The 11,918-nt window shown below is 58.0% G+C and overlaps 1 protein-coding gene across 1 annotated transcript in view; it reads left to right on the top strand.

Moving 5' to 3' along the window:
- The first annotated feature begins 1,110 nt into the window (after window positions 1-1,110).
- LOC142929603 (1-phosphatidylinositol 4,5-bisphosphate phosphodiesterase beta-4-like) overlaps window positions 1,111-11,918 on the top strand; it is a 10,997-nt gene continuing 189 nt past the window's right edge. The window contains exons 1-4 of the mRNA XM_076071186.1: window positions 1,111-1,225; window positions 9,066-9,171; window positions 9,570-9,650; window positions 10,902-10,995. Coding sequence (XP_075927301.1) covers window positions 9,088-9,171; window positions 9,570-9,650; window positions 10,902-10,995 — 259 coding nt within the window. The 5' untranslated portion in view covers window positions 1,111-1,225; window positions 9,066-9,087. The remainder of the gene's footprint in view (window positions 1,226-9,065; window positions 9,172-9,569; window positions 9,651-10,901; window positions 10,996-11,918) is intronic.

Here is an 11,918-nt window from a genome sequence, read left to right as displayed (position 1 = left end):
AGATGTGGGGAGGGAATGAGAGGAGTGGGGAGATGAGGGGAGGGGTGAGAGGAGTGGGGAGATGTGGGGAGGGAGTGAGATGAGTGGGGAGATGTGGGGAGGGGTGAGAGGAGTGGGGAGACGTGGGGAGGGAGCGAGAGGAGTGGGGAGATGTGGGGAGTGAGAGGGGTGGGGAGATGTGGGGAGGGAGTGAGAGGAGTGGGGAGATGTGGGGAGGGGGTAAGAGGAGTGGGGAGACGTGGGGAGGGAGCGAGAGGAGTGGGGAGATGTGGGGAGTGAGAGGGGTGGGGAGATGTGGGGAGGGAGTGAGAGGAGTGGGGAGATGTGGGGAGGGAGGGAGAGGAGTGGGGAGATGTGGGGAGTGAGAGGAGTGGGGAGATGTGGGGAGTGAGAGGAGTGGGAGATGTGGGGAGGGAGTGAGAGGAGTGGGGAGATGTGGGGAGGGAGTGAGAGGAGTGGGGAGATGTGGGGAGGGAGTGAGAGGAGTGGGGAGATGTGGGGAGGGAGTGAGAGGAGTGGGGAGATGTGGGGAGGGAGTGAGAGGAGTGGGGAGATGTGGGGAGGGGGCGCGCTGCCAGCCGGTTTATTCTGTCACATGAACGAGCTGATCCTGTCCGTCGGGTAACCAGCGGATGTAATAATATCGAGACGTGGAGCGAGCGCCACGTTTGGGAAGGAGAGCGCACGACGGGCGGGGTCTGCCCCTCCCCGTTAGAAGCGGCGCTGTAATTATCCCACCGCTGGAGATGTGGGCAGGCAGCGCGGCGCCTCGTGTTGGTGGTGGGTGGGGGGTATCGAGTGGAGCCGCTGCAATAGAGACCGATGGGGATGACGCGGAGTTTTCCCAGCTTCTTCTCCTCCACCACAGCGACGCTGCCTGCGTGCGCGCCGAGCTGAGGGGCCCTTTGATGCCGCGCGCGGGGGCAGAGCGCTCGGCTCTGTAGTTGCCCCGCGCGCCGGGGGTGGGGACACGGGTAGTGGTGGGAGGACGTGGGTGGTGGGTGGTGGGTGGGGGGGGGACGCGGGTGGTAGTGGTGGGGGGCGTCCCCTGCGATGTTCCGACGAGGCGCGATTAAAGAGAAACGAGCGCGGCCCGGCAGGGGGGGGGGGTCCATGTTGACGATGGGCGGGGGCCGATGATCCCCAGGGGGATCCCGAACCGCGTGCGCGCTCTGCGCTAATGGGACGGAGGTGAAGGACGAGGAGAGGGGCCCAAGGGCAGTTGGTGAGTGTCTCCACCATAAACGTATTTCATCAAATTCGTTTCCAATCATTTATTCCGCTGACGGAGATTCCCCAGACCCTGCCCCCCCCCCTTCCTCCCACCGCCTTCACCAAAACACGGTGGAAATAAATTGAGGGCGCAGTTGGTAAGGCAGGGACGAGGAGCTGGTGAACGAGGTGGCCGACCCGCACGGGCAGCCCCGACGCGCGACTCCGCGAGCCTCCTGCCGGGCCGAGAGCGCCCCGCAGGGCAGAGTCTCAGCTCGCGTCCTGGTCCCGGCATCATTCATCCCTGCCGCCTGGCCCCGCGCGAGATGGGGGGCTGCCCCCCACTTTCAGCGGCTGCCCTTCTTTTCTCGAGCGCCCGCACGGCTGCGTCCCTCTCTCTCTCTCTCGCGCGTTCCCAGTGGCCGGGCGCGCTTCCTGTTGTAATTGTGCACGGGAGGGAGGCGGCTGCTGCTGCTGTCACAGTTAATTCATTCGCGTGGTGAACGCGGAGGCAGTGGGGGGGGGGGGGGCGCGGGGGTTATTTGGGAGGGCCGAGGGGGGTCTTGGCGACTCCACTTCGCGATTCGCGCGTGGCCGCGCCGCGGGTTGAGTCCGGCGCTCCCACGCCCCTCCCGGCACCCCGGGGGGTGGCGGGAGGGGGTCCGGGGACGCCGCTCATCATCATCGTCGTCGTCATCATCGTCGCTAACGAGGTTAGCTCTCCGCGTACAGTGCGCGTGAGTGAGTGCACTGTACGGGTCCTAGTCTCGCGTCTGCGTGCAGCAGCAGGAAGTGGTCGCCGCGAGTCAATTCGGGAGCTCGGCGCCCGAATTGTTGCGATGTCTGTGGCGATTCATCACTCGTGAATGTGCCGCTTTTTTTGTGCTGTTGGCGGCGGGCTCGTCTCGCGCGCAGCCTGAGCGCAACTCGCGCTGTTCCCTCTCCACGCGCGGACGCCTCCTGCGATCGTTTATCATCATCAGCAGCAGCATCATCATCAGCAGCAGCAGCGTCAGCGTCGGGGTCGGGGGGTGAAAGCGATCAGAGCGGCCCCCTTGCCGATGCGGATGCTGCAAGGGACGGGGGGTGGCGATGGTCGCGGCTGATAAGCCAGCGCGTGGCTTTGGTCTACGGCAGGCGCACCACGTGTCCTTGCCGCGTGGCTCTGCGCCCGTGGGCTCTTCATCCATCCATCCCTCTCTCTCTCTGCCTCTGTGGATTCTCCTCCCATCGCGACTCTCACGCGGCTGATAATCCCGCGACCGCTGCGCCTCGCCACGCGCGTGGCGCGGCGAGCTGGCGGGCCGCGCACCTTGCCCTCAATGCGCGCCTCCCCTCCCGTCAGATCTCGAAGGCTGAGCAGTTTTGGCCTGGCTCGTACGTGGATGGTAGACCGTCTGGGGATACCAGGCGTGTGTGCGCTTTGGCTGCGAGGTGGCAATACGCGTGGTGGGTTTGCCTCGCAAGTTCCGATTTCCTGCCAGGCCATGCCAAACGCTGCGTTAATTCATGGGATCGGCCAAACATCCCAACGCAGGCTCCTCCCAAAAAACAAAGAGTCTCGAGACCTTTCGCGCGCCTGGGCGAGGGCCCTCGGCGGTGGTCGCGCGGGCAGCTGCCGGAGGCGCGGCGCGCGGAGGGCCCGGGACCACCACGCGGTACCAGGCGGGTGGGGACCGACAGATTGCAGAGGTCGCGTTCACCGATCACGAGAGGCGGTGGACTGGGCCCAGGAGGCATCGCGAGAAGGAGTGAAGTGCCGATGGACGAGACCCCGGTGAAGATGTTGGAGCGATGCGATCAGCTCCTACATCTACGTCCAACCAAGTAGCCAGGCATCCACTGACACGCGGCCCTCTCCATCCACCAGCCCGCACTCCAGGCCCTCGTCTTTCGCGAATTGTTCACTTGTCAGTGTCGATGTTTGCAGCCCCGCGGTGGCGACACGCACGTTAGCGCCAGGTGTTTGTCAAGGAGAGTCTGTGCGTCGCTACCGTGCTCCCGTTCCGGTGGGCAGCAGTGGCAGGCACAGACGAGGTGCATGGTGGAGGGGCGGGGGGTGTCCCTCGTGTGTGTGGCGGTGTGTTTGGGTGGTTTAAATGGGGGTGGGTGGAGGTGTCCTTCGTCTGTGTGTGTTCGGGCGGGTAGAGGCGGGCTAAACGGGCGCGGCACGGGCTAGAGAAGAGATGGAGTGATGTGGTACAGGAGGACGTGGAGCTGAGTGGACTTGCCGATGACTGGTACCAGCGGTGTCAAGATCGGCCTCTGTGGAGGAGGCTCGTGAAGGATGCTACTGGGCAGTTGGAGGTAGTCGCCCTCCAGCAACAACGGAGGGTGGAGGAGCGACGCTCACAACAACGAGCGGAGCGCCGCTCACAACAACAAGCGGAGCGCCGGGTGGCTAAAGCACAGCAAGTTGGCACAGTAGGGGGCACAGGTGGTGCATCAGCCAGTCATCTCAGTCAGTCGACCCGTGGCACCTGGGTCTGTCCCGTGACCTCCTGCCAGCGGGCGTTCGACGCTTCACGAGGTCTCAAGGTGCACATAGCTTGGCACAAGCGCCGTGGTGACGTCACCGCCACTTAGTGGCGAATGGCGGTTGTTGTTGTTGTTGGGCGGGGGGTGTCCCTCGTGTGCGTGGGTGGGGGTGTAAATGGGGGTGGGTGGGGGGTGTAAATGGAGGTGGGTGGGGGTGTAAATGGGGGTGGGTGGGGGTGTCCCTCGTGTGTGTGGGTGTGTGGGTGGGGGTGTAAATGGGGTGGGTGGGGAGGTGTCCCTCGTGTGGGTGGGGGGGTGTCCCTCGTGTGTGTGGGTGTGGGTGGAGCGGTTAGCGCGCTACGCTGCGCTATGAACCTGGATCCCGGGTTCGATTCCCGCTCACTGCCAACACCGGTGACGATTATCTGAACCCCTTAGGTCGACTCAAAAGAGTACCTGGTGCGATGTGTAAACATCACCACTGGAGAGACAGAGGCGGTCGGGCGTGGTGCTGGTCACCCACTCCCTCGTGTGCCGTGCCGGCCTTCATAGATGCTCCCTAACAGCATTTGCGCCAACAGTCTGTTAAGGCTATACGGGTATCTTTGTGGATGTGTGTGTGTGTGGTCTCTGTAGGTTGTGTGTGTGTGGGGGGGGGTTGTGTGTGTGTGGGTGCGTGTGGTCTCTGTAGGTTGGGTGTGTGTGGGTGTGTGTGGGTGTGTGTGTGGGTGTGTTTGGTGTGTCTGTGGGTGTGTGTGTGGTCTCTGTAGGTTGGGTGTGCGTGTGTGGTGTCCGTAGGTTGGGTGTGTGTGGGTGTGTGTGTGGGTGTGTTTGGTGTGTCTGTGGGTGTGTGTGATCTCTGTAGGTTGGGTGTGTGTGTGGTGTCTGTAGGTTGGGTGTGTGTGGGTGTGTGTGTGGGTGTGTTTGGTGTGTCTGTGGGTGTGTGTGTGGTCTCTGTAGGTTGGGTGTGTGTGGGTGTCTGTGTGGGTGTGTTTGGTGTGTCTGTGGGTGTGTGTGTGGTCTCTGTAGGTTGGGTGTGTGTGTGTGGTGTCTGTGGGGGGGGGGGCAGGGGTGTGGGTGTGTGTGGTGTGTGTGTGGTGTGTCTGTGTGTGTGGGTGTGTGTCTGTGGGGGGTGTGTGGTGTGTCTGTGTGTGTGTGGTGTCTGTGGGGGGGGGGGGGGTGTCTGTGTCTGTGTGTGGGTCTGTGTCTGTGGGTGTGTGTGGGTGTGTGTGTGGTGTCTGTGGGGGGGTGTGGTGTGTGTGTGTGGGTGTCTGTGTGTGTGTGTGTGTCTGTGTGTGTGTGTGGGGGTGTGTAAATGAGTGTGAATGAGCCCAGGCCGTGGCCCCGAGGGGACTGCCCCGGGACCCCACGGCATGCCGAGGCGGCGTCTCCTGATTGAAATTAAAACTCGGAAACTCGCGATCGTTCATCCCGCGCCGCGAGGTCACGAGTCGCCCCCCGCCTCCCCGTCCCCCCGTGTCACTGCAGCCCCCCCCCCCTCGCTCACCACGTGCGTGCTGAGCCGGTGGGGGGTTGCTTCGGGGGCCACCGACGAATCCCCGAGGCACGCCTAGAGAGTGAATGGCTGCTGGCCCAGGGAGTTGCGGTTTGCGATGGGGCTGTGTTTGTGCAGACCGTATCGTCCGTACCCCCTGCACACTCCCCCCCCATGTCCCCCTCATCGATCCCCGTTACGATGCCTGCTTCTGTAGGTTCACGTGTCTCTGTAGGATCACGTGTCTCTGTAGGTTCACGTGTCTCTGTAGGTTCACGTGGTTCACGTGTCTCTGTAGGTTCACGTGTCTATGTAGGATCACGTGTCTCTGTAGGGTCACGTGTCTCTGTAGGTTCACGTGGTTCACGTGTCTCTGTAGGTTCACGTGTCTCTGTAGGTTAACGTGTCTCTGTAGGTTAACGTGTCTCTGTAGGTTCACGTGTCTCTGTAGGTTCACGTGTCTCTGTGGGTTCACTATCTCTGTGGGTTCACGTATCTCTGTGGGTTCACGTGTTTCTGTAGGTTCACGTGTCTCTGTAGGTTCATGTGTCTCGGTAGGTTCACGTGTCTCTCTAAGTTCACGTGTCTCCGTAGGTTCATGTGTCTCTGTAGGATCACGTGTCTCTGTGGGTTCACGTGTTTCTGTGGGTTCACGTGTCTCTGTGGATTCACGTGTCTCTGTGGGTTCACGTGTCTCTGTGGGTTCACGTGTCTCTGTAGGTTCACGTGTCTCTGTGGGTTCACGTGTCTCTGTAGGTTCACGTGTCTCTGTAGGTTCACGTGTCTCTGTGGGTTCACGTGTCTCTCTAAGTTCACGTGTCTCTGCAGGTTCATGTGTATCTGTAGGTTCACGTGTCTACGTTCACGTGTCTCTGTAGGTTCAGGTGTCTCTAGGTTCACGTGTCTCTGTGGGTTCACGTGTCTCTGTAGGGTCACGCGTCTCTGTGGGTTCACGTGTCTCTGTGGGTTCACGTGTCTCTGTAGGTTCACGTGTCTCTGTAGGTTCACGTGGTTCACGTGTCTCTGTAAGTTCACGTGTCTCTGTAAGTTCACGTGTCTCTGTAGGTTCACGTGTCTCTGTGGGTCCACGCGTCTCTGTAGGTTCACGTGTCTCTGGGTTCACGTGTCTCTATAGGATCACGTGTCTCTGTAAGTTCACGTGTCTCTGTGGGTTCACGTGTCTCTGTAGGTTCACGTGTCTCTGTGGGTTCACGTGTCTCCGTAGGTTCACGTGTTTCTGTAGGTTCACGTGTCTCTAAGTTCACGTGTGTCTGTGGGTTCACGTGTCTCTGTAGGTTCACGTGTCTCTGTAAGTTCACGCGTCTCTGTAGGTTCACGTGTCTCTAAGTTCACGCGTCTCTCTAAGTTCACGTGTCTCTGTGGGTCCACGTGTCTCTGTAGGTTCACGTGTCTCTGTGGGTTCACGTGTCTCTGTAGGTTCACGTGTCTCTGTAAGTTCACGTGTCTCTGTAGGTTCACGTGTCTCTGTAGGTTCATGTGTCTCTGTGGGTTCACGTGTCTATGTAGGTTCACGTGTCTCTAAGTTCACGTGTCTCTGTGGGTTCACGTGTCTCTGTGGGTTCACGTGTCTCTGTAAGTTCACGTGTCTCTGTAGGTTCACGTGTCTCTGTAGGATCACGTGTCTCTGTGGGTTCACTTGTCTCTCTAAGATCACCGTGTCTCTCTAGGTTCACGTGTCTCTGTAGGTTCACGTGGTTCACGTGTCTCTGTAGGTTCACGTGTCTCTGTAGGTTCACGTGTCTCTGTGAATTCACGTGTCTCTGTGGGTTCACGTGTCTCTGTGGGTTCACGTGTCTCTGTAGGTTCATTTGTCTCTGTAGGTTCACGTGTCTCTGGATTCACGTGTCTCTGTGGGTTCATGTGTCTCTCTAAGTTCACGTGTCTCTGTAGGTTCACGCGTCTCTGTGGGTTCACGTGTCTCTGTGGGTTCACGTGTCTCTATAGGTTCACGTGTCTCTAAGTTCACGTGTCTCTGTAGGTTCACGTGTCTCTGTAGGTTCACGTGTCTCTGTGGGTTCACGTGTCTCTCTAAGTTCACGTGTCTCTGCAGGTTCATGTGTATCTGTAGGTTCACGTGTCTCTCTACGTTCACGTGTCTCTGTAGGTTCAGGTGTCTCTAGGTTCACGTGTCTCTGTGGGTTTACGTGTCTCTGTAGGGTCACGCGTCTCTGTGGGTTCACGTGTCTCTGTAGGGTCACGTGTCTCTGTGGGTTCACGTGTCTCTGTAGGTTCACGTGTCTCTGTAGGTTCACGTGGTTCACGTGTCTCTGTAAGTTCACGTGTCTCTGTAAGTTCACGTGTCTCTGTAGGTTCACGTGTCTCTGTGGGTCCACGCGTCTCTGTAGGTTCACGTGTCTCTGGGTTCACGTGTCTCTATAGGATCACGTGTCTCTGTAAGTTCACGTGTCTCTGTGGGTTCACGTGTCTCTGTAGGTTCACGTGTCTCTGTGGGTTCACGTGTCTCCGTAGGTTCACGTGTTTCTGTAGGTTCACGTGTCTCTAAGTTCACGTGTCTCTGTGGGTTCACGTGTCTCTGAGGTTCACGTGTCTCTGTAGGTTCACGTGTCTCTGTAGGTTCACGTGTCTCTAGGATCACGCGTCTCTCTAAGTTCACGTGTCTCTGTGGGTCCACGTGTCTCTGTAGGTTCACGTGTCTCTGTGGGTTCACGTGTCTCTGTGGTTCACGTGTCTCTGTAAGTTCACGTGTCTCTGTAGGTTCACGTGTCTCTGTAGGTTCATGTGTCTCTGTGGGTTCACGTGTCTATGTAGGTTCACGTGTCTCTAAGTTCACGTGTCTCTGTGGGTTCACGTTTCTCTGTGGGTTCACGTGTCTCTGTAAGTTCACGTGTCTCTGTAGGTTCACGTGTCTCTGTAGGATCACGTGTCTCTGTGGGTTCACTTGTCTCTCTAAGATCACCGTGTCTCTCTAAGTTCACGTGTCTCTGTAGGTTCACGTGGTTCACGTGTCTCTGTAGGTTCACGTGTCTCTGTAGGTTCACGTGTCTCTGTGGATTCACGTGTCTCTGTGGGTTCACGTGTCTCTGTGGGTTCACGTGTCTCTGTAGGTTCATTTGTCTCTGTAGGTTCACGTGTCTCTGGATTTACGTGTCTCTGTGGGTTCATGTGTCTCTCTAAGTTCACGTGTCTCTGTAGGTTCACGTGTCTCTGTGGGTTCACGTGTCTCTGTGGGTTCACGTGTCTCTATAGGTTCACGTGTCTCTGTGGGTTCACGTGTTTCTGTAGGTTCACGTGTCTCTAAGTTCACGTGTCTCTGCGGGTTCACGTGTCTCTGTAGGTTCACGTGTCTCTGTAAGTTCACGTGTCTCTGTAGGTTCACGTGTCTCTAGGATCACGTGTCTCTCTAAGTTCACCTGTCTCTGTGGGTCCACGTGTCTCTGTAGGTTCACGTGTCTCTGTGGGTTCACGTGTCTCTGTGGGTTCATGTGTCTCTCTAAGTTCACGTGTCTCTGTAGGTTCACGTGTCTCTGTGGGTTCACGTGTCTCTATAGGTTCACGTGTCTCTGTGGGTTCACGTGTCTGTCGGGGCGTGTGGGGGGAGCCGTGGCGCAGTGATGAGCACGCTGCGCTCCGAACCCAGCGACACGAGTTTGATTCCTGCTCACCAGTGACGATTATCTGAATCAGTCCTGGTCCTCCCCTAGGTCGACTCAGGCTCAAATGATGACCTGGTGCGATGTGTGAACATCGCCACTGGAGAGACAAAGGCGGCAGGGCGTGGTGCTGGCGAACCCGCCCTCTCGTGCGCCGTGCCGGCCTTCATAGGTGCTCGCTAACAGCACTTGCCCTGACAGTCTGTTGAGGCTACACGGGGGATCTTTGTCTTTTGGTCACGGCGCAGGTGAGGGGCGCGTGCAGCAGCCATGACGAAACTCTACGAGTTCAAGTGGCAGAAGCCGGTGCCGGAGTTCATGCAGCGCGGAGCGATCTTCCATCGCTACGACGAGGTGAGAGTCTCGCGGTGGTGCTGGGTGTCTCACGGTGGTGCTGGGTGTCTCACGGTAGTGCTGGGTGTCTCGCGGTATTGCTGGGTGTCTCACGGTGGTGCTAGGTGTCTCACGGTAGTGCTGGGTGTCTCACGGTAGTGCTGGGTGTCTCACGGTAGTGCTGGGTGTCTCACGGTGGTGCTGGGTGTCTCACGGTGGTGCTGGGTGTCTCACGGTAGTGCTGGGTGTCTCACGGTGGTGCTGGGTGTCTCACGGTAGTGCTAGGTGTCTCACGGTAGTGCTGGGTGTCTCACGGTGGTGCTGGTGTCTCACGGTAGTGCTAGGTGTCTCACGGTAGTGCTGGGTGTCTCACGGTGGTGCTGGTGTCTCACGGTAGTGCTGGTGTCTGTGTGCTGCAGGAGACCGCGGTGTTTGAGAGCAGCTGTCACGTGCAAGTCGACGAGTTTGGCTTCTTCGTGCGCTGGACCAGTGAGGGCAAGGTACCTTCTCCACCTGCACTACCACCAACCACCCTGCACTACGAGCCATGTGCACCATTATACACCGCCATGCACTACCAGTCAGCTCCACTACCACCCAGCGCCATGCACTACCACCCACCGCCATGCACTACCAGCCAGCTGCACTACCACCCACCGCCATGCACTACCAGTCAGCTCCACTACCAGCTACCGCCATGCACTACCAGTCAGCTCCACTACCACCCAGCGCCATGCACTACCAGCCAGCTCCACTACCACCCAGCGCCATGCACTACCAGTCAGCTCCACTACCACCCACCGCCATGCACTACCAGCCAGCTCCACTACCACCCACCGCCATGCACTACCAGTCAGCTCCACTACCACCCACCGCCATGCACTACCAGTCAGCTCCACTACCACCCACCGCCATGCACTACCAGCCAGCTCCACTACCACCCACCGCCATGCACTACCAGTCAGCTCCACTACCACCCACCGCCATGCACTACCAGTCAGCTCCACTACCAGCTACCGCCATGCACTACCAGTCAGCTCCACTACCACCCAGCGCCATGCACTACCAGTCAGCTCCACTACCAGCTACCGCCATGCACTACCAGCCAGCTCCACTACCACCCACCGCCATGCACTACCAGTCAGCTCCACTACCAGCTACCGCCATCCACTACCAGCCAGCTCCACTACCACCCACCGCCATGCACTACCAGTCAGCTCCACTACCACCCACCGCCATGCACTACCAGTCAGCTCCACTACCACCCACCGCCATGCACTACCAGCCAGCTCCACTACCACCCACCGCCATGCACTACCAGTCAGCTCCACTACCAGCTACCGCCATGCACTACCAGTCAGCTCCACTACCACCCACCGCCATGCACTACCAGTCAGCTCCACTACCACCCACCGCCATGCACTACCAGCCAGCTCCACTACCACCCACTTCCATGCACTACCAGTCAGCTCCACTACCACCCACCGCCATGCACTACCAGTCAGCTCCACTACCACCCACCGCCATGCACTACCAGCCAGCTCCACTACCACCCACCGCCATGCACTACCAGCCAGCTCCACTACCACCCACCGCCATGCACTACCAGTCAGCTCCACTACCACCCACCGCCATGCACTACCAGTCAGCTCCACTACCACCCAGCGCCATGCACTACCAGCCAGCTCCACTGCTGCATCTTTGGCGAGTAAGCCGTCCGTGTGGTGTGTGCTGCGTGTGCGGCCCTACAGGAGGGGCAGGTGCTGGAGTGCTCGCTCGTGAACGACGTGCGCCTGGGGACACAGCCGAAGGTCGGTGGCCATAGAGAGGGGGGCGGGGAGGGGGGTGGGGGGGGGTGTGGGGGGTTGGGGTCAGGGCAACGTGGCCTGTGCCTCGGTCATCAACTCCAAACCTCATCATCATCATCATCTCACGACGAGGGCTGTCGTGATGAACACAGCCGTAATGTCAGAGTGGGGGGCTACAACACGGGTGTTGGTGGTGGGTGGGTGGTTGGCGAACTGGTTGGACTGAACGCGAGTTCACAGAAGCCGTACAGTGAGGGAAAAAAGTATTTGATCCCCTGCTGATTTTGTACATTTGCCCACTGACAAAGAAATGATCAGTCTATAATTTTAATGGTAGGTTTATTTGAACAGTGAGAGACAGAATAACAACAAAAAAATCCAGTAAAACGCATGTCAAGAATGTTATAAATTGATTTGCATTTTAATGAGGGAAATAAGTATTTGACCCCCTCTCAATCATAAAGATTTCTGGCTCCCATGTGTCTTTTATACAGGCCGAGGGAGATTGACAGTTCTTTTGTGTTTCTTCCATTTGCGAATAATCGCACCAACTGTTGTCACCTTCTCACCAAGCTGCTTGGCAATGGTCTTGTAGCCCATTCCAGCCTTGTGTAGGTCTACAATCGTGTCCCTGACATCCTTGGAGAGCTCTTTGGTCTTGGCCATGGTGGAGAGTTTGGAATCTGATTGATTGATTGCTTCTGTGGACAGGTGCCTTTTATACAGGTAACAAGCTGAGATTAGGAGCACTCCCTTTAAGAGTGTGCTCCTAATCTCAGCTCCGCACCTGTATAAAAGACACCTGGGAGCCAGAAATCTGTCTGATTGAGAGGGGGTCAAATACTTATTTCCCTCATTAAAATGCAAATCATTTTATAACATTTTTGACATGCGTTTTTCTCTATTTTTGTTGTTGGTTATTCTGTCTCTCACTGTTCACATAAACCTACCATTAAAATT

Source organism: Petromyzon marinus, chromosome 31, assembly GCF_048934315.1.
Source record: "Petromyzon marinus isolate PM22_M1 ecotype Great Lakes invasive population chromosome 31, UKy_Petmar_22M1.pri1.0, whole genome shotgun sequence".
In the NCBI taxonomy this organism is placed as follows: Eukaryota; Metazoa; Chordata; class Hyperoartia; order Petromyzontiformes; family Petromyzontidae; genus Petromyzon; species Petromyzon marinus.
Note: the sequence above shows the minus strand (reverse complement) of the source record. Positions and strands in the feature narration are given on the sequence as shown.